The sequence below is a fragment of the Physella acuta genome, unplaced genomic scaffold (assembly GCF_028476545.2).
Source record: "Physella acuta isolate Inbredline_101_S28 unplaced genomic scaffold, ASM2847654v3 ptg000720l, whole genome shotgun sequence".
Classification (NCBI taxonomy): domain Eukaryota; kingdom Metazoa; phylum Mollusca; class Gastropoda; family Physidae; genus Physella; species Physella acuta.
The window spans coordinates 254877-278087 of record NW_026732238.1 but is presented as its reverse complement, the minus strand read 5'-3'; the positions used below and the strand labels follow the sequence as shown (position 1 = coordinate 278087).

General features: G+C 33.3%; 1 protein-coding gene and 1 long non-coding RNA gene across 2 annotated transcripts; both read left to right on the top strand.

The window, feature by feature from the left end:
* Positions 1-886: 886 nt before the first annotated feature.
* On the top strand, positions 887-12613 carry LOC131949936 (rheacalcin-2). The gene is made up of 6 exons (XM_059311897.1): positions 887-953; positions 1708-1800; positions 5492-5577; positions 5752-5869; positions 9630-9836; positions 12411-12613. The coding sequence occupies exons 2-6, from the start codon at positions 1743-1745 to the stop codon at positions 12611-12613; spliced, it is 672 nt and encodes a 223-aa protein (XP_059167880.1). The 5' UTR covers positions 887-953; positions 1708-1742.
* A 7979-nt stretch (positions 12614-20592) lies between these two features.
* Positions 20593-22956, top strand: LOC131949927 (uncharacterized). The gene is made up of 3 exons (XR_009388261.1): positions 20593-20750; positions 21262-21348; positions 22852-22956. It is a non-coding gene; the product is annotated as an uncharacterized LOC131949927 (long non-coding RNA).
* The last annotated feature ends 255 nt before the right edge of the window (positions 22957-23211 follow it).

The following is a 23211-nucleotide window of genomic DNA, read 5'->3' as shown; positions in this document are numbered from 1 at the left end:
TCGTACGTCCAGATTTTTGTATTTTTTTAAAATAACCGTACTATGTTTATAAAAGGAAATATGGCATATGGTCAGTTCAAACATTGTTCCGGGGTTTTCCCGAGGGTGGCAACATTTTTTTTTCTGACTCTCTTTGCCGGATGTACAACCTCAAGTGTTTTAAAAGGGTTCCTAAGTGGGGAAATTGTTTGATGTGTATCCCACATAAGGAGAATTTTTAACTTGTGTAACTTTTTAGCCATCGTCGTGCGAGCAGAGGATGACCGATAGTTTATCCATAAGGCCGATGCATTTACACAGGTGTATAGAAAAAAATAAGGCAGATGTACAGAGCCAAAGAAATTTAAAAATTGTTTTGAAAACAGTCATCATTTTTTACTAAACTAAAAAATGTTATATAAGGAAAATTCGGACCGTTCACTTCTAACGTTCTAGTGTTTTCACGAATATATTTTTTTCTACCCCGAGGGTCGGTCTACGACCTCAGGAGTTATGAAGAGGTTCTTAGGGGGCATTTTTATGTAGCTCTTTTAAGTATCCGGTCTGGCGAGGTCAGTTTATGGCATTTGTGGCCAACCACATTTATATATATATATATATATATATATATATATATATATATATATATATATATATATATATATATATATATATATATATATATATATATATTGCTTTTTTGCATTGGTGTCCCCATAAATGGTGTCACTTGTGTTGTTATGGTCCGCATTCTCCTCTATCTCCCCCCCCCCAACCCTGCTCGCTACGCCTCTGTATTTGCTAAAATTTCCTATATTAATGTCTGTTGAAATTTAAAGATATCGCGGAAGCGTCTGAAGCATCTCTCGTTAAATTTAAATCCTTTTTCTGTTTTTAATGAGTGGCTATGAGCGATGAATAAGTGTTTCTAAATCCTATTTATTTTTACGTTGGAAAGGATTTTCTTCAAAACAGTTAAGTATTACTTGTCAAGTTGTTATGTGCCATATAGGCCGTGGACTATTTCAGCCTGCTTTTCTTTTTGGATTTGCTTCCATAGCCTTTGCCCTACCAATAACAAACTACAAGGCAGCAGTTGTTTAATTAAGGAGCTACTTTTCGGTTTAGCAACCATAAGCTTTACCGACTCAACCACGCCCACCCATAGCCGATTCCATCTTCTAATTATAGTATGTATGTCCTAATCGATGTATTTCTGCAATTTATTGAACTATTTTCGAAATTTCATCCGGCTTTCTATATTTGAGATCATAAATCAAAAATAATTTTAGACAAAAAAATGAATAGTAATAAGCTATAAAGCACTATGCACTGCACATTGAATATTGGTAGTAATAATAAATATAATTTACGAGTGAACAATATATATATATATATATATATATATATATACATATATATATATATATATATATATATATATGCACACCAGACTAGTGCTGTATATATAATTTATATATAAATTATATATATATATATATATATATATATATATATATATATATATATATATATATTTAATCAGACAATAACCTAAATTGTGTATTGCTAATTAGTTCTCGATTAGAAATAGTCATTATTTCAATTTTAAATTGTAATTTGACATTATAAAATGTATAAATATTGTATTAGTGTATAATAAGTGTGTAATGTTTTGTTAAAGATTATTTAAGCCCAGCTTAACAAAAAAACTCTTTATTTTATCAGGTTTCATTGGAATCAGTATATTGTTGATCAACCCAATGAAGTTACATATATGTATCTCGTTGGCTGTCGTCCTTCAAATAGTATGCACACACGGTAAATATCTATAACCATGTGTCTCTTCTAGCTACATCTACTTAAATTTGAGTGTGGTGATTTGGGGTTTGGTCTACTCAGACTGTGAAATATGTATGTGTTTATGTGGGGTAAGATAAATGAGGAGTGGTGTCTGGTAAGCTTACACGGTTATTATTTAAGTACTGTTTCAGTTACGTTGACAAAATTTCACAAATAAGTATTATATCAAGTCAGTAGTTGTGTATCATCTTTTCAAGAATTTTCAATATCCGGAAGCGGTATATACTTTACTTCCGGTTTATTTAAAGGCCAATACCTAGAGCGTCGTTTAAGTTAGGTAAATGAAATGTCATAAATAATTATTTAATTGTCCGTGTATTATTCTATCAACTTTTGAACGATTTCTGGTAACTATGTGAGCAATTTACCGTGAGCACTGTTTTAGATATTTAAGTATAGGATCTTATACTTAGATTATTTTAAATCAGGAGTGGTATTTTACACTAGTTCATGTTTCCAAAATACCGATAACTTTAGTACCGTTTCCTTTAGGTGAACAAAACTTTATACATAGTTATACAATTCTTATATTCATTTTTTTCATGTATGTAAAGATTCGGTGCGCGGACCTTTGACCACAGGTGCTTTGACCATAGGGGGTTTTACCATCGGTGGTTTGACCACAGAGGGTCTTTGACCATAGGTGGTTTGACCATAGGGGTTTTGACCACAGCGGGGCTTTGACCATAACGGAGCTTTGACCATAGGGGGTTTGACCATAGGGGGTTTGATAACAGGTGTTTTCTCAGCAGAGGGTCTTTGATCACAGGTGGTTTCTCAACGGATGTTTGATCACAAGCGCTTTGTCCGGCTTTGACAACAGGTGTTTTGTCCATATAGGGTTTTTGATCAAATTTTTTTTTGTCCACATAGGGTCTTTGACCACAGGTGGTTTGTCCAATGCTGGCGTTTAATAACAAGCGCTTCGTCCATATATGGTATGAATTAATTATAAAAGTTTTGTAATTATATTTCAAATTGAGGCATGATGTAATAATAAGTTAATTCATCATGTATAAATACAATTCATCTAAACCATACAAGGATCACTTCTTTGACTATATTGTTGGCATGTATTTTTATCCTTGGTTATTCTTTATTTTTAAGTATTTCCAAGTACATCTACATTGTTTATTTGTGAAAATTATTAGATGTCGGATTATTTGTGTTCGATTTACATTTAAAATAAATTCCATAAGGCGTAGCACCAGCCTTTATGTGGAGACTAACATATCGTTCTTGACTCTTTTAGTACGTTTATTTCTATTTCTATTATTGGACTATAAGGAAAAATGTATGAAATCGTATTAATTATATCATAAATTTAAATCAAATAACAGTTTATAATTTCAATGTTAAAATATATATATTTGGGGTACCCCCTCTGTGGTTAAAGCTCCGCTGTGGCCAAAGCCCTTATGGTCAAACCCCCTATGGTCAAACCCCCTATGGTCAAAGAACCTGTGGTCAAAGCACCTAGGACCAAAGATTCAATGATATTGAACTGTGACATAAAATGTTATTTAATTAGATGTTTAACTTTTTATTAATTAATCAATGTTTCCTTTTTCTTTTTAAGTAAAAAACATATAAAATGAAACATTTATATATTCAGATTTCACTTGAAGCGCCATCTCCCATAATGATGTATATGAAAATACGAGAACGTTTAAGCGAGATCATTGCCTTTACGATGGTTTATCGTGAAGCATTTTAGTAATATAGAAAAGCTCCGGTGTAAAATGAATCTTTCGTCTCTTCATTATGTTACGTAACTGTAGAACTGATAAATATTACGCAACACCAGGATTCTTTTGGGATGGTTCTAGACTGATGAATTATAAGAAACTATAAAGGATTACTAGAAACAAAAACTTTTCGTAAACTCGAAATCTAATGTCTAGGGTTAAATATAAATATAAATACAAAGACCATCTTAAACCAATAAAACGTTTAATCAAATTAGAATCCTTCTTAAAAGGAAACAAGGCTAAATAATAAAATACAATAATTCAAAACCCAACTTACAATATCATGGAAATCACAAACACGTCTTTCTACAATAAACACTTAGTAAAATTTCTAACTATCACAACCTTTACTATGAAAAATCAGAAACTGACTACTACTGAAATATATGTAAATTACGGCTTAACTCAACATGGTTGCTATGAGCCGTGGCTTCCCTCTAGGAATCTTGTGCGCCTCGTTTTTGGAAAATTCCGCCTTTTTATACTACCCTGAAATTATCGGATATTGACTCCAAGGTTAAGGACTATTGTGGGATGGAGCCAACACATGAGTAACACAGTTGTGAATATCATCACAACAGATAGAACTATCACAATATCATAGTTTAAACAACAGATAGCTCAAGGTAATTAAAATATTTATAACATTAAATTATTTAAAAAAGAAGACCTAAGTAGGTCACAATTGGGTGATTTTATCTTAACACTTACTCCAGCCTTCCGCCTGCTGTTAATTAGTTTCCTCTATTCGGTAGATATTGTGGTATTGCAGTTAAGAGTTTGGTTTTAATTCGCTTGAAGGTTTCACTGCCTGTGTTAGAGCAATGTAGTGTCGTGTGGTGATACATGCGGAGTTATAACTAAAGATCGACCGAAATCCTTAGTTGCACAGTCGTAATGGCCAATCTAATAAGTATTTAGTGTATGTTGGGTTTATAGCATATGTCGAGATTATTACTGTTTAGTTTCTTGTTTAGCACAAAAAATGTTGTAATTCCATGTTTATTTACACATTTTTCTGTTTAATTTATTAAGAAATGGAATATGCATTCCTGTTTCAGATTGTGTATTTCAAAGTTACAAGATGTAATAAAGACGGAGTGTACTCCTCTAAACTTTCTGAAATATATACTTATATAACACTACGGGGGATGGCAACTCGTGATATATACATGGTTTTTTTTAATCAGTTTTAAATTTTTAAACTTTTGAAAATAGAATAGAAACTCATAGAAAAAAGTCTTGCGCACCAAGCAAAACAGCAAACAATGTGTGTAAAAAAGTGCGGAATATTAGTACTTTATATATTTTGTATTTTGAGAATTCGCAAAATGCGTAGAGTACTACTACCGGTCAACGGCAAATTCTCAAAATTTAACAGACAGCAGAGAATAATTACAACTTTTTCTTATATGTGAAATTTTGTTAATTTATATGAAACAGTACCTAAGTTATACGTATTAGAAAACCCCAAAGTAGAATAAGTTACATTTCCGGTTATCGGAAATCGTTGAAAAGTCGATACAGAACTACGCTTTTAATATAATACTTATACATGAAATTTCCTCAACCTAGCTGTAACGGTGCTTAAGTTATCGTGTTAACAGACACACAGACACAGACACACACACACACACGCATACATACATACGGACACAATTACAAAATTATGTTTTCTCCGACCCATGAAGGTGTAAAACATCGAGATTTCTGAAAATATCGACTTCGATTTTTTCACGATTACAATAATTCCTCTATACTTCGTAACGAGAAAGTAAAAAAAGCACTAAATTGACGACAGTGTCTTTAATTAATTTAGCTGCAGATACAGTTTTTGTTAATAAAATATCTGTTCAAATACCAATTAAATCTGTTTATTGTATTTTACTCTAAAACAGCAACGTGTATCAGCAAAACGGCTAAGGAGTTTCAAGGCAACTGCTATGAGTTTTTCCCAACAAATATGAACTGGGATCAAGCGCAGGTAATGTAAATGTTTAGGGTATTTGTAGTTACAGTCAACACATTTGACAGTATTAAATTATAACTACATGATCAATTATTTTATAGTTAAAAAATAAACGGTTACATTTCTCGCGATAAAAATTAGACCTTTAAAAATAATAAAAACATTGGAACTTTAATTAATTTTTTACAGGAACACTGCGCACGTTTCAATGGAACAAGGAGCCTGGCCAAAGTTTCTTCACCGTCTGTGTTGGACTTCCTCAATTCTCTCAGACCAAAGAACACTCCTATTACAGGTGATACAAGAGGTATGTAATTATAAAGTACGTCCCGTAATGACCTGGATCTGTGGCTGTTTAGAGTACCCAGATAGCTTACATCCCAGCCAGCCAGCGAACAAACTCAGGGTGTTAGGGGTACTGTAAATTAGCGGTCAAACTACGAGTAGTCCTCCGGCGTCCACAGGATATTGTCACTCTGAGCAACAAAGAGCTTCCCGGAACTGCCCGTATTTTATTCAAACATTTTTTAACGGTGAGGGGTGGTCACTTTACAAGTTCTGGGGGGGGGGGGGCGAACCTCTTAGTTTTGCATATATTTAACACTAATTCACTTAAACACAATTTAGATTCTGACAGTCCATAGGGCAGGTGAAGTAGAAATGACCTATTTAAATGACCTCGACGTACGAACACACAATGTGGTCAGCACTATGCCCAGCCACTTTTACTTTCCATAATGTAAGTCAGGTAACCAACTTTTAAAAAAGAACAAAACTAAATACAAACGCAAACAAAAGAAAACTTAATCACAAACACAACACAAATCCAACATAAACACAACACAAACACAACACAAACACAATACAAACACAACACAAACACAAACACAACACAAACACAACGCAAACACTACATAAACACAACACAAATAAAACACAAAAACAACACTCACATAAAAACAACACAACCAAAACACAACACAACACAAACACAACGAATACCTGACAACTTCCGTGCCACTCCTCAACAGTGTTTCGTGTATCCCATTAGAATACCATTTAGATAATTTAGAAATATGGTGATAAGGCCACCTACATTTTGATATTTTGTATACCACTGTCATCCCCAGTCGCATGGAGCCGATTGTTCTCCTTATAACGATAGTAATTGTCTCTTCGTGTTCCACCTTGCTGCATGTGGGCGATTATTCTTGGACTTGGTTTTTTAATGGTTGTCTCACCTCGTTGACATAGAAAGAGCTATTAAAGACAGTAGTGACCGCATTTTGCAATATTCAGGTGTTGATTCATGTGTTTATCTCCAGTTACTTGGATCCGATGATTCAACTTATAAGTAAAGAAATTAACAACGTTTCTTTATTACATTCGCATTTCAAGCCTTATTTCGATGGTTGTCTAGATAGAAGCTATGCAGAAACACATATTTTGCAATATTAGTATTTTTATGTGTGTCAGTCTTTTGGATTGTCGGCCTTATTGCTTTTCGGCCGTATGGTCTATCAGGCATTTTGGCTATTTGTATGTCAGTCTTTTGACATACAAACGTAGAGATTTCCCATTAGCGATTTATTAAGAAAATGAAGTAGAGTCAATGTGTTTCTTCATCTCGGCACGTGAATTGAAAACGTGGTCAGCACTATGCCCAGCCGACTTTACTTTCCCTAACGTCAGTTGGTTACCTATAACAGCTGGTTAGACTCAGGGACGTTCTACTCACTTAAACCGGGATTCAAACTCTTAACACTTTATGGGTTAGCAGCCTAGCACTTTAGGGCTCGTCCATAAATGACGTCACACACCTCGGAGGGGAGGGGGTTCAGACTTTTGTTACGATGTGTGACGAGGGGGGGGGCGGGGGTAGAGACAGTGTGACGTCACGTTGTCTTAATTCACCGAATTGATTAACATGCATTTTTTTTTATTTTTTAGAAAAATACATTTACTAAATGCTGAATATTTTTTTTACATTAGTTGCGATACTTCTAACAAAATGTATACTGTTGTGAAAGTTGTCAATAGGTTGTGAAATATATCGTTGTTCTAATTAAATTGCCCTATAATTTGACGAAGTATGTTGTGTAGTAGACTGTCGTATTTGCAAATTTGTCAATAGTGCTATTTGAATAAAGGTCGAAAGCATGTCAACAAGTGAGAGTAAGGCTGGGGTATCAGTGTACCGCTTGCTATTCTTAGAAGTTTACAGAGTACACCACTTTCTCAATCAGAACTATGACGGTTTGTTTATTGCTGCTAATGCACCAGGAAAAAGTGCATTTAATAGGGTTGAAAGAAAAAAGGCGCCACTTAGCAATGAGCTCACAGGATTAGTTTTACCCTATGACCACTACGGCAATCCTTTGGATGGAAGAGGGGTCACAATAACACAGATTTAGAGAAGAAGAATTTTCAATTTGCCGGAAACACTTTGGCAGAAATATGGTCACACTTGACAGTGGACACATTTCCTACAGTGGCAGAATACATAGATCCAGAAGAGTCTGAACTCCTTAAAACTTCTCTGCTCTCAAAGGATCAGCGTTGGCACGATCCTCATGTGAAAACTAGCCAGTATTTGACTCAGATCGTTAAATGCATGGAAGGTAAATTTTGCTTAAAGCCAAGAAGCTCGTATTTCTACCTCCACCTTTACCAGTCGCCCAAACAAGCTGTGGACTAACAATACCTGAGCGTTCAACAGATAGCTCTTCACATAAATTCACATCTCTTTTTGCTGCTCAATGTATAAAAGTGGATGAAATCCTCCCCTGCTCTTCAAATCTTTATCGCACAATCCCTTATGATTTTTAATGTCTGTCTATTCAATCCGTGATCAGCGACAGGGTTTGTAAAAAGTCTCACTCATACTTCTCTTCATTGGTTATGCTGCGCAATCATTCCTTAACTCACAAACAGGAATCATCAATTGTGCCATTACAGCGCATCAGGCCTCTGAGAGTTGCTGCACGCCGCCAACGTGAACTGATGGTTATATTTACCAATGAAATTAATGGTGAGAGTGTAGATTGGATAGAAGAGGAAGACCTTGATGTAAAGGGAATTCCCATTCCATACAGGGAAAAAATCAATTCCGTCCCTGTGTCTTCAATGAAGGAACATTATAATTCTCCATGGGAGAATGAATTAGCTTAAATATCACAACGTTTAATCGAGGATTGCCATGTTAATAATGTTGTAAGTAGTTTTTTTAATACTTCTGTTAATGATCTTGCTAAGATTTAGAAATATGAATGTATATAGATATAGTCGGTTAAGTTATAAGTATAACCTGTTTCTTTATATTATTATTTAATAGCTATTAATAAAATTTATATAAAATTTGCTTAGATTTAAGTCAGTGTGAGAGTATTTCTTGTCCTATTTCAACATCCTCTTCGCTAACAGCAAAACAAGCAATTTAATAATTTAGTGGAGAGTTTTTCCTATTAAAAATTAATGACATTTATATTGATTTGTGAGATATGACATCCGTTAAGTCCATCATATAGGCTACAATGAAATATATTAGGAAAATTAAAGGTATGGGCACAGTGCTAACATTTAAATAATTTGCATATTATATTCAATATATTGTTATTCTCACTTGTGTCGTCATGTCTGCAAGAAATTCCTACATTTACATTAAGTATTTAAAAAAAATGTAATCCTTTCAACTTTAACATCACCTCACTGTATTACTGTTTACCTGCTGGTGCCACGAATGGGTCCTGCATTATTAAAATCTTGACAACGAGCGGTAATTTTAAAGGGATGAAAACACAGCAAATTTAAAACATAAGATAAATTGTAAATTAGGGTGGGGTGGGGGGGGAGGAGTGTGACGTCATTTTAGGGGGGGTGACTTTTTTTGACGATGTGTGACGTAGGGGGGGGGGAGGGGGTTAAAAAAATTGCCAAAAAAGCGTAATGTCATTTATGGATGGCACCTTACCGCTAGACCACGACGTACCCCATAGTTTACAGTGTCGGTCGCAAAACGTTTTTATCAGTATCAACGTGTGCGATATATAGATTCTATCTTCCATAAGTGTGGCTGGGAGCAACTGATAGATTACGAGAAGGTGAATGGCTGTGGACAGATGGTACAAAGGCTAATCTAGCATCAATGTGGCGTCCTGGAGAACCGAACCATTATAAGGATGTAAACGAAGACTGTCTTGACATTTTTAAATGGGAAAAACTAAACGATGAAGCGTGTTCTAATGCTTTCCCTTTTATTTGCATGGAAATTTATGGTAGGTATACATTTTATTTATTTTGAAAGATTTTTAGTTTTTCAATCATATCACATTTTTTAAATTTAAACATGTAGGCCTATTGTTATATAGATAAAAACATGATCTGAATAGCTTGCCAGCCTAGTACATTGGTATAATGAGTTTCACCAGTGCAATTTCACCCGAAACGATCGTTGAGAATATTGATACTGACTGTGGTGTAAGCTTTACTAAAATATTTAGACCCTAGGCCTATACGTCTTTTTTATTGTTAAAAATCACACATGTCCGACAAGCTTATCATGAAAATTAAAAACAAAATTCGTTATTATAAGCGTAAAGGCATTTTTCTTAAAATCAGATCACAAAGTATTGTCGGTTTGTAAATCACACATGAGAAAAAAAGATACAAATTAAGATTGAGAAAATGGCAATATAAAAAAAGTGTAATATCTAATGCAAATGTAGCAGTCGGGAGTGAATTTTTGTAGTCTATCAATGATTTAGATTAAACATATAAAGGTTTTCTTAACGAACAACAGTTGCAAAAAAAAGTGGTTATCACTTTAATTGTTAGAAATAGATTAAAGGGTTGTTATGTTAATAACACTGACTTTGGTTTTCTATATTTTGGATTTTTACCAAATGTGAAGTCGAAAAAATCAATTAATAGGGCTTGCAAGTTATTACTCACTTAAAATGGAAATTTAGTTTGCCAGGGAGAGATAAAAATAGTCGAACTTAATTAATTGTTGTGAACTTTATTCCATTGATATTATACTTATATATGAAATTTCATCAACCTAGCTGTAACGGTACTCAAGTTATCGTGTTTACAGACATACACACACACACACACACACACACAGTCATACGGACAGAATTGCAATGCCCAGTTTTTCCAGACTCGATTGCGCATAAAATAAAATTTTGATAAATCTGGATTTATACTTTATACTTTTTGTCTGATTAAAATAAGTCCTCTATACCCCGGATGTGATGAAGGACTGAGGAGTAAAACGGTGAAAACTGTAAACAATTTCAAGTGATTTGTGTGCACGATTACAATACTTTCTCTATACTCTGCATACGAGAAAGTAAAAACACGACCACACACTTTTTATGCACATTATTCTATTTGATCATCTTACGAGATCAAGCTCTCACATTTTAATATTAATTGTTGTGAACTTTATTCCCATTGATAACAAACAACCATGGCGGCTTTTTATTTTAAGGCCTCGCTTAAATATTTAATAACGCGGGAGTAATCTCCCCCTTAAACTTTCATGAATATACTTATCAGAGGCGTATCCAGGTCGTCGACGTAGTGGGAGTGAAAATAGCAAAAAAAGACGCCGAAATTGTAATACGTTCTGTATTCCTATATATATATATATATATATATATATATATATATATATATATATATATATATATATATATATATATATATATATATATATATATATATATTTTTTTTTTTTTTATTTATTTATTTATTTATTTATATATAGGGCATAGTCTGTTTTTGGCATCCTCGTTCTATTTACTTTATAATAACATTATGTCTATTCTGAAAAAATGGAATGCATAAGACTTGTAAATGCAGATATTTGTATTGCTTATTCAGTTTAACAAAACGGTATTCAATTTAAATTTTAAAAAGAGATAAAATTTACTAATGACCATGTAAACACGTTTGATAAAATGTACGTACACATTAAATTTAAAAAAGAAGTATAAACCTAATTTATGAATGGAAAAATATTTGATAACATTTTAAAAATTAGTACAAAATGACTTTCGGTTATATTTAGTATGGAAATATTCAAACTCATAGTTACTAATTTATTTTTACTTTCTCGTATACAAAGTATAGAATAAGTATTGTAATATTGAAAAAAAAATCGAGAATTTTTGCAAATCTCGATGTTTTACACCTCCCTGAGTCGGAAAAACATAGTTGTGCAATCTTGTCGTTATGTGTGTGTGTGTGTATGTGTGTGTGTGTGTGTGTGTAAACGCGATAACTTGAGTACTGTTACAGCTAGGTTGATGAAATTCCATTTATAAGTATTATATTAAATTTGTAGATCGGTTTCAACTTATCAGCGATTTCCGGGAACCGGAATAGCAACTTTTTCTACTTTTAATTTTTCAAATGCCTATAACTTGAGTACTATTTCAGATAGATAAATGAAATTACATATATAAGTAAAAGATCTATTGTTCTGCCTTTTGTCAAATTGTGTGTATTTTGTCATGAATTGATAAAATAATTGTACATTTTTTAACGGCTTAAATTCAGTGCAAAAATATGAAAATGAGTGTCATTGTCACAAACAGCTTTATTTTTTTTAAATTTATGTATACTTTTATGAAATATTTAAAGATTTTTAAAAAATACTATTGTACATAGACTTTTAAAGCCTATTATTGGATCTCAAATAGAAATTAAATATAACAAAATAGATCCTCTACAAGTATAGAAATTTTACAATTTGTTTTTTCAATTGCAGCTTTAAGCATTATTGTTACATTTGTATGTTTTAATTCAAATGAAAATTTTATTATTGTCCTTATTTACAGGTACAACCACGAGCTCAAAAACAGATCCAACTACATCTGTGACAACCACAGGAACGACGGCGACATCATCGACCACAAATGGAATGACGGCGACATCATCGACCGCAAATGGAACGACAGCCACATCATCGATCACAAATGGAACTACTGCCACATCATCGACCACAAATGGTGATGTTATCATTTTAGAAAGTGAAATCTAACGCTTTTGATTATTCAAGTGTCGAATAAGATAACCATTTTTATGTCATTCTATTATATATTTGTAATTGTAACAGGTGTGGTTGTTCAAAACTATGTTCCGACTAAAACGTTGTTTTTTTTACCTTTTGATCAAAATGCAATAATTCAGAACAATTTTTATAGAGCAAAACAGATTATGTCAATATGTATGGTAGTCCAGATAGCGTTCTTACAATTACTCAGGTCTACAATTATATTCTGAAATTATTCAGGGACAAGTTTAGTATATCTAGTCTTTGAAAACAAGTTTTCGTTATTATTTTCTAAGCTTAGTTTCTATTATTAGTGTATGAAATTAAAATGTCAGATTTTTTTTTGCTTCTATAGATACCAGTTTTATGATACAATTTATTGCATTTTAAATTATTAAAAAATCTGAAGATCAAGGAATTAAACAAATAATAAAACTTCTTATCTTCTTTGCCTTGCTATTCTGTACTACACTGAAAGTATTTCTCTATTAATATTTCGCTCTTGATTTTATTTTCTTACGTTAGGTTTTTGTTAGTGCTATTATTAAAAGAAGATTAATGCATTAAAAAACTGTTGTTTTATCAAAAAGATATGCATATGCTTACATGTCTTAGTAAAGTATATTGTACACACATATATACACATTGTCATTGAATTGTCTGTCTTTCAGAAAAGATGCTTGCACTTTCATTTTCATTATCTGAATGGATTGGCATCGGTACTGGCATTGGTGTTGTGGTCATGTTTTCCGTCCTTGCATTTGTGATTGCTATAAAATGTCGCAAAACACCGTCATTCGGTAGGTATCTGAAGGAATCTGGAAACAACAGCACAGGCAGAGAGAACCAAACGATAAAATATACTAGCATAAAATTAAATTTGGTATTCGTAATGCAGTGCTTAAATCATTAAGCTTTAGATACAGTACACACAAAGTTATCTACTTAATTGAATGCTTGCTGGTATACGTACACTGAGACATAAAAGTTAGGTTTTGGTCAATATGGTATGGACATTAAGTGTTGAAAATTCGGTCATGGAAATTAAGTTATCGACTTTTCTTATGACGGGTCAATGATATCTGATTTTTAATCTATTTAGATTGGCATTTAGTCATTGGGATTTAATTTTAAAATATATCATTTAGTAAACGTGGTGAAATAACTCAGTCTAAAACTTGTTTACATTACAATAGTGAAGTTTTTGTCACTGATGGTTTTTTTTTCCTCAGGCGTGAATAAGTGAAAAAAAAACAGTATTTCATATACTAAACGTTACTGATGGGCTTTTGACGCAAATAGTTTCAATTCTTGGCCTATCTGGCACCAAGCTCGTTAAGAACGAATTTTTTAAATTTTAAAATAAAACAAATATTCGAAACCTTACTAAAATAAGTTTTCAAATGTACTAAAGATAAGAAAATTAAACAAAATAGCTTTCTTAAATATTATAGCGCATAAAAAAAGCTTTTATTTTAAAGAAAGCGTCTGTTTTATTTTCTTATTTTCAGTGCAATTAGAAAACTTATTATTATACAGTTACTTAATACTTTTTCATTCTAGAAAACTTTTTATAACATTGGTTTTGTTTTAAATTTTCAGTTCATTCAAAAGCGTATTGTTGTTACAATTTTAATAACCTTTTTTTTCCATTTCCAGAACAGGAAAACGTATATGACAATGTGAAGAATACCAAGGGCAACCGTGTACGACATGTGGAGCTAAATACAAATGAAACAGAACATGTGTATGAAAGCTATCTGGATGCTTATTCAGTTTTGTAATTGTAACACATGGTATTTGTTATTATAAAAATAAAGAAAAGCATGTCAAAAGACCAAATGCAGACAAATATGATACCATTCCACACTCGCTATGCTTTCAAGACAAAGTGTTTTATGTTTGTAAACCAGAGTGAGATTTAAAGTTTATTTTTTTTTCAAAAATACTTTAAAGAATTTACTTCTGAGCGATTTGTTTTACTGTTAAACGGAATTTTTTCTATTGCATTTTATATAAAATACATTCATTGGACTTCAAAATAATAAACACAGTTGAATTTAATTTCTTTCTAAATACAATTTTAATAACACGTATCAAACATGTACGATATAAATAACACGAACTTTGGAAAAATCCTAATAGCGCATTGTAATCAAAATCAGCCATTTTATTTGGGTCACTGAGTTAAAACTATTTAATTTTAACAAAATAATTAAGTATTTGCAGAAAATGTATTAAATAAAATCCTCCAACTCAACGCTAATCACACAGGTCACAGAAGCATGTGAACTTCACTTGCCCCTTAGACCGTGAGGTTTGAAGGGAATGTTACTTTTTATCAAACAAATCATGATATGGTTTAATAATAATAAAACATATATATAAATAAATGTATATATATATATATATATATGCGGATTTATGTTTTTGTATATATATATATATATATATATATATATATATATATATATATATATATATATATGTGTGTGTGTATGTATATATATATATATATATATATATATAGAGAGAGAGAGAGAGAGAGAGAGAGAGAGAGAGAGAGAGAGAGAGAGAGAGAGAAGGAGAGAAAGGGAGAGAAGTAGATATTTAGACATATACATTTCGTACCTTTTTTCTATAGTGTAGGCCTATGTTCTGAAAAAATCAAGCATAACAACTAAATTTATTCGGTTTGTAAAAGTGTATTTTCTATCTGTCAGCTATCAAAATGTAGTTGGTGTATTGCAAGTTTTGTGTTAAAATTGTGTCGGACCGAAAAGTCCACTCTCCCCCTTCCGCCCTCTGCGGTCCTATGACCCCTCATTTTATCTTTCACTTTGCAACTAACGGACTGACCAACTTAGGCGATTTTTTTACGTTCATTAAGAATGAGTGCGGTTTCGTATATCTTGAAATAATAATTTTACTTACTTCCAATTGTCTGATTAAGCTGAAATTTAGCACAATAATAAATCTTTAATGACAAATCAGGCTTATCTAAATTTTGATCTTATTAAGATTTTTATTGGATAGACAATTTAATTTAAAAAATACTATATTCAATAATGAAAGGGGAGATAAACAGGATAAAATAAAATATTTTAAAATTCTTTTGAAGAATATATTTTGTTTCGTTTACGTTCTTTACTATAATATAAGACTTATATTCTATTTCTAGCACTGAGAGCAATGGCTTTTAATTTTAGTTATACCAGAAAATAGCTTTAGTAAGGTTACACTAAACCATTTTTTTTCTCTTTTTTAGTACATTATCGTTTTGTTTTTTTATTTGTGATTTGTAAATATAATAAAAGCCTTTTTCCATTCATTTTTAACATGAGATTTATTTTTATTTTACTTCAGAATATTAAAATGCTGTAAAGTTGAAAATGTTTTAATATGTTCAGCAGTTGAGACTGGCATCTCTTTATCATATTCTTTTCAATTCAGAAATAAGTTTTTATAAAATGCATTAGCGACGTTTTAGTAACATGTTTATATGTAATAATGTACGAAAAAGTATAAAATAAAGATCGTCTTTAAATCTATTATGATACATTACTATTTAAATAACTAAAGAAAATCGTAGGTCACTTTATAAACTATTAGATAACTTTACTAATATTTAGGAAGAGATCCACTCTTTCTTTTTATAGTTTTTTAAAATAGTATTCTGGGTTTTATATTTTTGAAATGGAAATGCCGTACTCTGGGTTATAGGTCCACAACCAGTTTACCAATTTAGTCAAAAACATTGAGTCACAAACCGTTGTGTTTGAAGTGCAGTCTTCGGTGGTGGGGAGTTCAACTGTGATGACAAATTTGATGAGGCCAATTTTGTAAAATTACACGTGAGTCAGCTTAATTTCTTACGCGCTAAAATCTAATCGCCAAGCATAATAAAACAAATGTTTTTAATGGATACAATTACGTTTGCGACATAATGAAAAAGAATTTGGATTTACTCTTTAAAACTATAGGATGAATAGCAGGCCTATTTGTGTGTGATTACAACATCTAATACTGGAAAAACATTGAAGCTATTGAACTTTATTCGAAGGCTAGCCAACACATAATGCAACCCTTCATCGTACATCGTATCAGTCCGTACGGTGACAAGCTCTGACAAAGATACAAAATCCTTATCACAGGAAACGTAGAGAGAGAAATGTGTTCTATAAAATGTGTCAAGTATAGATAGCGAAAGCGTTTTTTCTTTTCTTTTAACATCCTGTTATCTATAAAATATGGGAAATTTGAAATTCTTTTCTATTTCAAACAATTTTTTTTTACATTTCAAGAACACTTACAAATCAACCACTTGATAATTCATTCTAGTCCCCCACCTACCACCCCCTTCCCTCCAAAAAAATAATAATAAAACACATAAAAATTCAACACATACACAAGCATAGACTCATTTGTGTACACACATTCAAACACACATTAGAAAATGAACCCACACATTCAAATACACATACAAAAACATTACACCATAACAGTCACCCCAAAACACGCATTTTGTTCAAATTTAGAAAAAATGTGTATGTTGGGGGAATATTTTTTTTAATTTAAGGCCTTATAGAGATGTGTAAGTTTTTGTTTGTATATGTGTGGCTGTGGTCAATCGAGGTTAATTTTCGTTTCCTCGGCCTGGACGAACAAGATAGCCTACATTTTTCATGTTGCTCTAATTGAATTCTGTGTAAATGATGGCATATTTTAACTGTCTACTAAGCTTGAAGAGGGATGGGGTGGTCTAGCGGTAGAGAGCTGGACTGCTAACCCGTAAGTCTTGAGTTCGAATCCGGGTTCAAGTCAGTATACCTTCCCTGAGTCCACCGAACTCTGATGGGTACCTAACTCCTGTTAGGGAAAGTAAAGGCGTCTGGGCATAGTGCTGACTACACTATCTCTTCATATTCACGGAAACAAGTGAACTCTACTTCACTTGCCCTAGAGACCGTCTGAAAGTAGCAACAAGACTTGTGGGGGGAAACAAAGTCAACTGATATTGATACTGGCTCCCCGAGAACAATAAACCAACAAGTTACACGACTAGTGTTGTGGGACTGTTATATATATCGTATGAATGATACAAGTGTGTTATGTTTTATCTTAGTTCAAAAGTTAACTAAACGTACATTCGAGAATTTGCTTTTTTAAATGTCGCGACGGGGGGGGGGGGGGGGGGGGAGTCGGGAATGTAGGAGGTGGACCTTCAAGAAGATATGTGATATGTGGCGAACGAACGGAAAGGGTAATAAAATTTTAGTTTTAGAGTATGACATTATAAAATGAAAATTCTCAAACTAAATCTGACCAGTTATTTTGTAAACACGCGTATCTTGATTTGGAATTGCTAAGATTTCTGTAATAATCGGTTTTTAAATTTTAAGATATCGGTATAGTGGCTGAAGTTTGACGTCATTGATGTGAAAGGGCGGGAGGGTCGCCTGATTTTTGTGTGTGACATTCTCTAGTTATATTTGGGGTTGGTTAAAAAATTATGAAAATATTAACGTAATGGCTTTTGTTGATCACGCGTTTGGTGCGTTAAATGAGTTAGGCCTACCCTTAAATTGAAAAAAAAAAATGTGTCATGTGATGATTACTGAGCGCGTTAAGTATTGCTTTTTTGTTTATCATCAAACATGTTACCGACGAGACCGTTGTAAACTGCGTTATTTCCGCCTTCTAACTAGCTGCTGTCCCGTACTTTTGTGCGGGTGTACTTTTCGTCATAAATCCACTAAATCATCGATTTCCCACTTTTACTTGATCTATACAGAATAACCATCGTTGAATCTAAAAATGACATTGTTATGAGCCTGAAAACATTATTTATTTATGAAAAACCGGGTTCAAAGTAGTGTGTTCAGGGTAATTTGATCACTTTTTCGGTAAAAATAGCCATTTTTCGACCTAGAAAAGTACTATTAGATTTTGCGGAAGCCTAATGTGTTTCATATCAATGGAAAGGCCGTGACCTCCTTTCTTTATTTGTTCTAAAATTAAAGGACCAATCAAAATACCTATTTTAATGTGATTATTTTTCTACGTCATAAAGTTGTTTATTTTACTCAGTCGGGTTTTTCCGGTATGCAAATTTTTGACCTCAATTTTTTCATTGGCATTCAACGGCGGAAGCTAGTTTGCGATTGGTCGTTTCGCTTCGCAAGTAAACATTCCCTTAGTTTCAGCGCGTTGCTAAGTTTGATCTAGTTTTGTTTCTCTAAGCTTCTGTGAAATACTTACATTATTTTAACATATAATTATTTAAATTAAATATACTATTAACAGTTTAGATTAGTTTGTGTGAATTATCATAAGCAGTTTGTTTCTCTTTCGATAATGGGTAGAACAAAACACTCGCTAAAAATAGATACACACATCTAACGAATTTACTAAAGCAAGGGCACGTCCGAATGCAACTGATTGCATCTAGAGTCTACCTCTACTCAATCTAGCACTATTCAGACAAGCACTGGTGCAGATGTAATATGCACATTTACTAAGAAGCTGCGGCAATGTAAGAAAGTTTTTACAGACAGAAGAAAGCACTGTTACATCTAGTATGGTAGTGCTAATTGTAAACAACAGCCATGCAGAATTATTGTCGACTGTGATTTGCTTCTTGATGTTATCAATACATTTCCTTGCCCAGAGTGTAACTGTGATGTAGTGGCTACTATTGATGAAAAAAGTGTAAAGGGTTTGCTTCAAGCATGGTGTGGCAGTAAAAAAAAATGTTGTAAACCGTAAGTATACAACTGCAAAAGAATCCAGAACAAGGCCATTCACAATAAACAAAGACATCGTCTTATCATAATTGGCTTTAGACACGAGACCATGCAAAATATACTGCTGTTTCTGCGATAGCATAATTCAGTATTGGGCCCATGCATGCTATGGCATTGCTGTCAAAAGAAGGAAACCATAGTCGAAGACTCAGTGAAGGACGCCAAAAAAGACGCCTTCGCAACAGCTTTACTACAGCTCTAGGTAAAACAAAGAAAGCCAGAAAAAAAGGAAACTAACAGCTGAACAAGCTCAGAAGGAATATATTCAGCAACACCATACTTTAGGCAATAAATGTGGTCAATTTTAGTGACATACAGCTGTAAATTTTCTTTTTTTGCAACTTTTTGTTGGTTTTTTGCGTTTTTCTCAGTTTGATACTTTTGTGAACAATTATTGAAATAACTTTGTTAATAATTATCAGAACTGAACTAAATTTGTTCCAGTTACTCTGTATATATGTTCAAATAAAACGTATTGAACACTTTTGGAAATTTTTTTTAAAAAAATTTTTTATTGTTGAAATAGTGAAAAAATTGGACGAAATAATGAATTTTTTACAGTGATGTATGGGAAAAAAAAGTAAAAAATAAACTATCTTCTTTTTTGAAAATGTATTCAATAGGAAGTGTTAAACACATGTATCTCCAGACTGTATTAAGTTTTTTTGAAATTTGTACAAACCATTTTTGAGTTATTTCCATTTAAAAATCGTCAATAAAATCCAATATGGCCGCCGTCACCATGGCAACGGAGGATTTAAAAAATTTAAAAAAATATTTTTATGCTTATCTCTTTGAGTTATAACTATTAGCAAAGTATTACATCTTTAGACTCGGAAATAAGGAAGTTGGTACTCATCACCCGCCCATGCCCTTAACACAATACGATAATGTTTAATAGTTATTTCAGTCAAACGCCTTATCCCGGCACCCACTTAACCGTGTAGGGCTGGGTTTTTTCAGGACACATCAGGCGTCGGACAATTCAAGTATAATTTCATGTTAACACACGCTAGTATTTATCATAAGAGTATAACATCTAATTGCGGAACAGACGTGTGTGCATCCACTTGACGTTGTGACCTGGATGTGAAAATAAATAAAAATAATCGCAGCTCACGTTAAATCCTGTTTCTTTTTTTTTTAAATGAGCGACTGGGAGCGAGAAGTAATTGTTTCTAGCTCCTATTAATACACGCCCGTTCGACTTCTAGGAAATATAGACCTTGACATCCTTAACAATAACTTCACAACAACTCGCAGCGTTGTTGAAATGTGACATAGCAGGCACACGTTCTTGTCATCACATCACCCAAAAGGTAGAGACATTTTATATTCTTCTTCGTTCATGTATTTATGTTGGAAGTGATTCCCTCCAACACAGTTAAGTATTAAGTGTCAACTTGTTATCACCATTTAAGCCGTTGACTCCGATCTTAGCCTGCTTTTCCTTTCGGATTTGCTTTTAAAGCCGTTGCACAACCAATAAAAGAAATGCAAGGCAGCAGTTGTTTTATTTTGGAGTTGATTTTCGATTTAGCAACCATGCTCTTTACCGACTCAACCACGCTGACCCGAAGCCGATTACATTTCTAATTATAGTATTAATACCCTATTGAATCTATTTCTAGAATTCATTGAACAATTTTATCGATTTCACCCGGATCTAACAGAATTGAGATGCAATCGTCAGTTATTTTAATTTTAAATTTTTATATAACATTATTAAATGTAGGCCTACCAATATTCTATTAGTTTACATTTATATATAATATTTTTTAAAAGATCTACTTAAGCCCAACGTAACAAAAACACTCTTACTTTAATCAGGTTTCTTTCAAATCGTGTGGATTAACATAATGAAAGTACATATATTTATCTTGTTGGCGTTTGTCCTGCAAGTATTCTGCACACTAGGTAAATATCTATAGATCAGGTGCCTCTTTTTACATCATCTACTTGTATTAAGTTTGGTGGTGTGGGGTTTGGTCTTTTCAGACTGTGTTGTGTGTATGTAGAGGTGGGATGAGGTGCGGTAAAGTGAGTTTGGTATGTGTTAAGCTTGTTCAGGTGCGTCAACTTGTAAAATCAATTGGCAAGATGCGTGTATTTAGTTTCGAGTATATTCACAGATATTATTACCCTCTTTGTTAACGTACATTCACAATGTTTCTGTTGATGTCAGATTGTTACAATCCTTAGACGACCTAAAGCTACCAAACTAGCCACTAGTGGGTATGTAATCGTTTATTATGTAGAGAGAGTGGTGTGGGATTTTATCTACTCCGTGTGTTGTGTTGTGATGGAGGGTGTAAAGTTCCCTTTCGATACGTGACGGTCTAGTGGGCAAGTGAAGTAGAGTTCACCTTTTACCGTGACCTCGGTATATGAAGAAATGTTGTGGTCAGCACTATGCCTTTATTTTCCCTAACGTGAGTAAGGTACCCTTTAGAGCTAAGTTGACTCTGTGACGGTCTGATGTAGGTATATGAGAAAAGGTGTTTATGGAGTGTGATAAGTGTTGGGTGTGGATTGTGTGACTAGTGTTGAGAGATGTTCGTAGAGGTAAATGAGTCGTAGAGTTTTGAAGTGTGGTTTATGCTGTGGGGTCTATTGTCGTTAGTGGTTTTTAGTTGTTTTTATGACGTGTGGGTTTGGTTGATGGTGCAGTACGGGGTTAGGTGGTGTGCTTGAGGGTGTAAATGGTGGTAGTGTGGTGTTTGGTCTACTCAATATGCTGTGTATGTGTGTGGTGTGGTCGTGCGTATGTGTGGTGTGTGTGATTGGGTGTAGATAAGCGGTGATGTTTGGGTTATACAATTTGGTAGTTCGGTCGGTTCGGAATGCTTGATAGATTGAGTAGGATTCATTTTGGTTTGCGGGTCATAGTGTCTTGTGGATTGAGGTACAATGTATTATTTTCTGCACTTTATTCTCTTTAATACTCCATTTCGACAGATGGATATTTAATTCACAAGGATTAAACACCAAAACGTTTCATAGTCTGTACTTTTTCGTCCTCCAAATAGTAAACTGACGAGTTTTAATGGTAGTGAAGCACGACTGCACAGCTCGCTTAAATAGCTAAATATGTTCTTTATAATTTGAATAAGTTAGGGTATTTTTTACTGCAATTTTAAAACCCACTCTTCTATAAAAGTAAAAAAGTAAAGCATCATCGTTAGTCCCAGTATTCCGAGTGGATTCAATGACGTTCCACTCACTTTGACCAGGGCTCGAATTCGAGGCTTTTGGGTTAGCAGACTAGCGATTCTATAATAATTTATTTTTTGTTGTTTGCGGAAACACACCAAGTGAGAAACCAAAAACTTAAACAGGTTACACTTGGATATTTACATGTATCTGCTTAAAATAGTGTTCATTTAATTAATAACCTCAATATAAATCATTCCAATTTAGCAAGGACATGTGACGTGGATAAGTTTCAATGCGCCAACAACGGATGTATTTCCGCCAGTTTCAGATGTGACGATGATAATGATTGCGGTGACTATTCAGATGAGCGAGACTGTCGTAAGTCAAATTTTTGCTCTACTCTCAGATTTTTTAATTAAATATTGATTTTTGTTTCTTATAATTGCAACAGACAGTACTTTTAGAGTACTTGGCTTGGAGTGAGCTTTGTGTGAAACTAGAATGCCTAGCCAACGGAAGCAATTGCGTGAGTGATTCAATTCGGCAGATGAAATAGAGTTCATACCGTTTCTTTTTTTTTTTCGGTAAATGAAAGGAAGGTGTGGTCAGCTTTTTGCCCAGCCG

Bases quoted from the DNA above. Each gene is read 5' to 3' on its own strand.
- LOC131949936 (XM_059311897.1), top strand. From the start codon at position 1,743: ATGAAGTTACATATATGTATCTCGTTGGCTGTCGTCCTTCAAATAGTA. The intron at 1,801-5,491 runs GTAAATATCTAT...ACTCTAAAACAG, and splicing joins TCAAATAGTATGCACACACG to CAACGTGTATCAGCAAAACG. The intron at 5,578-5,751 runs GTAATGTAAATG...AATTTTTTACAG, and splicing joins TGAACTGGGATCAAGCGCAG to GAACACTGCGCACGTTTCAA.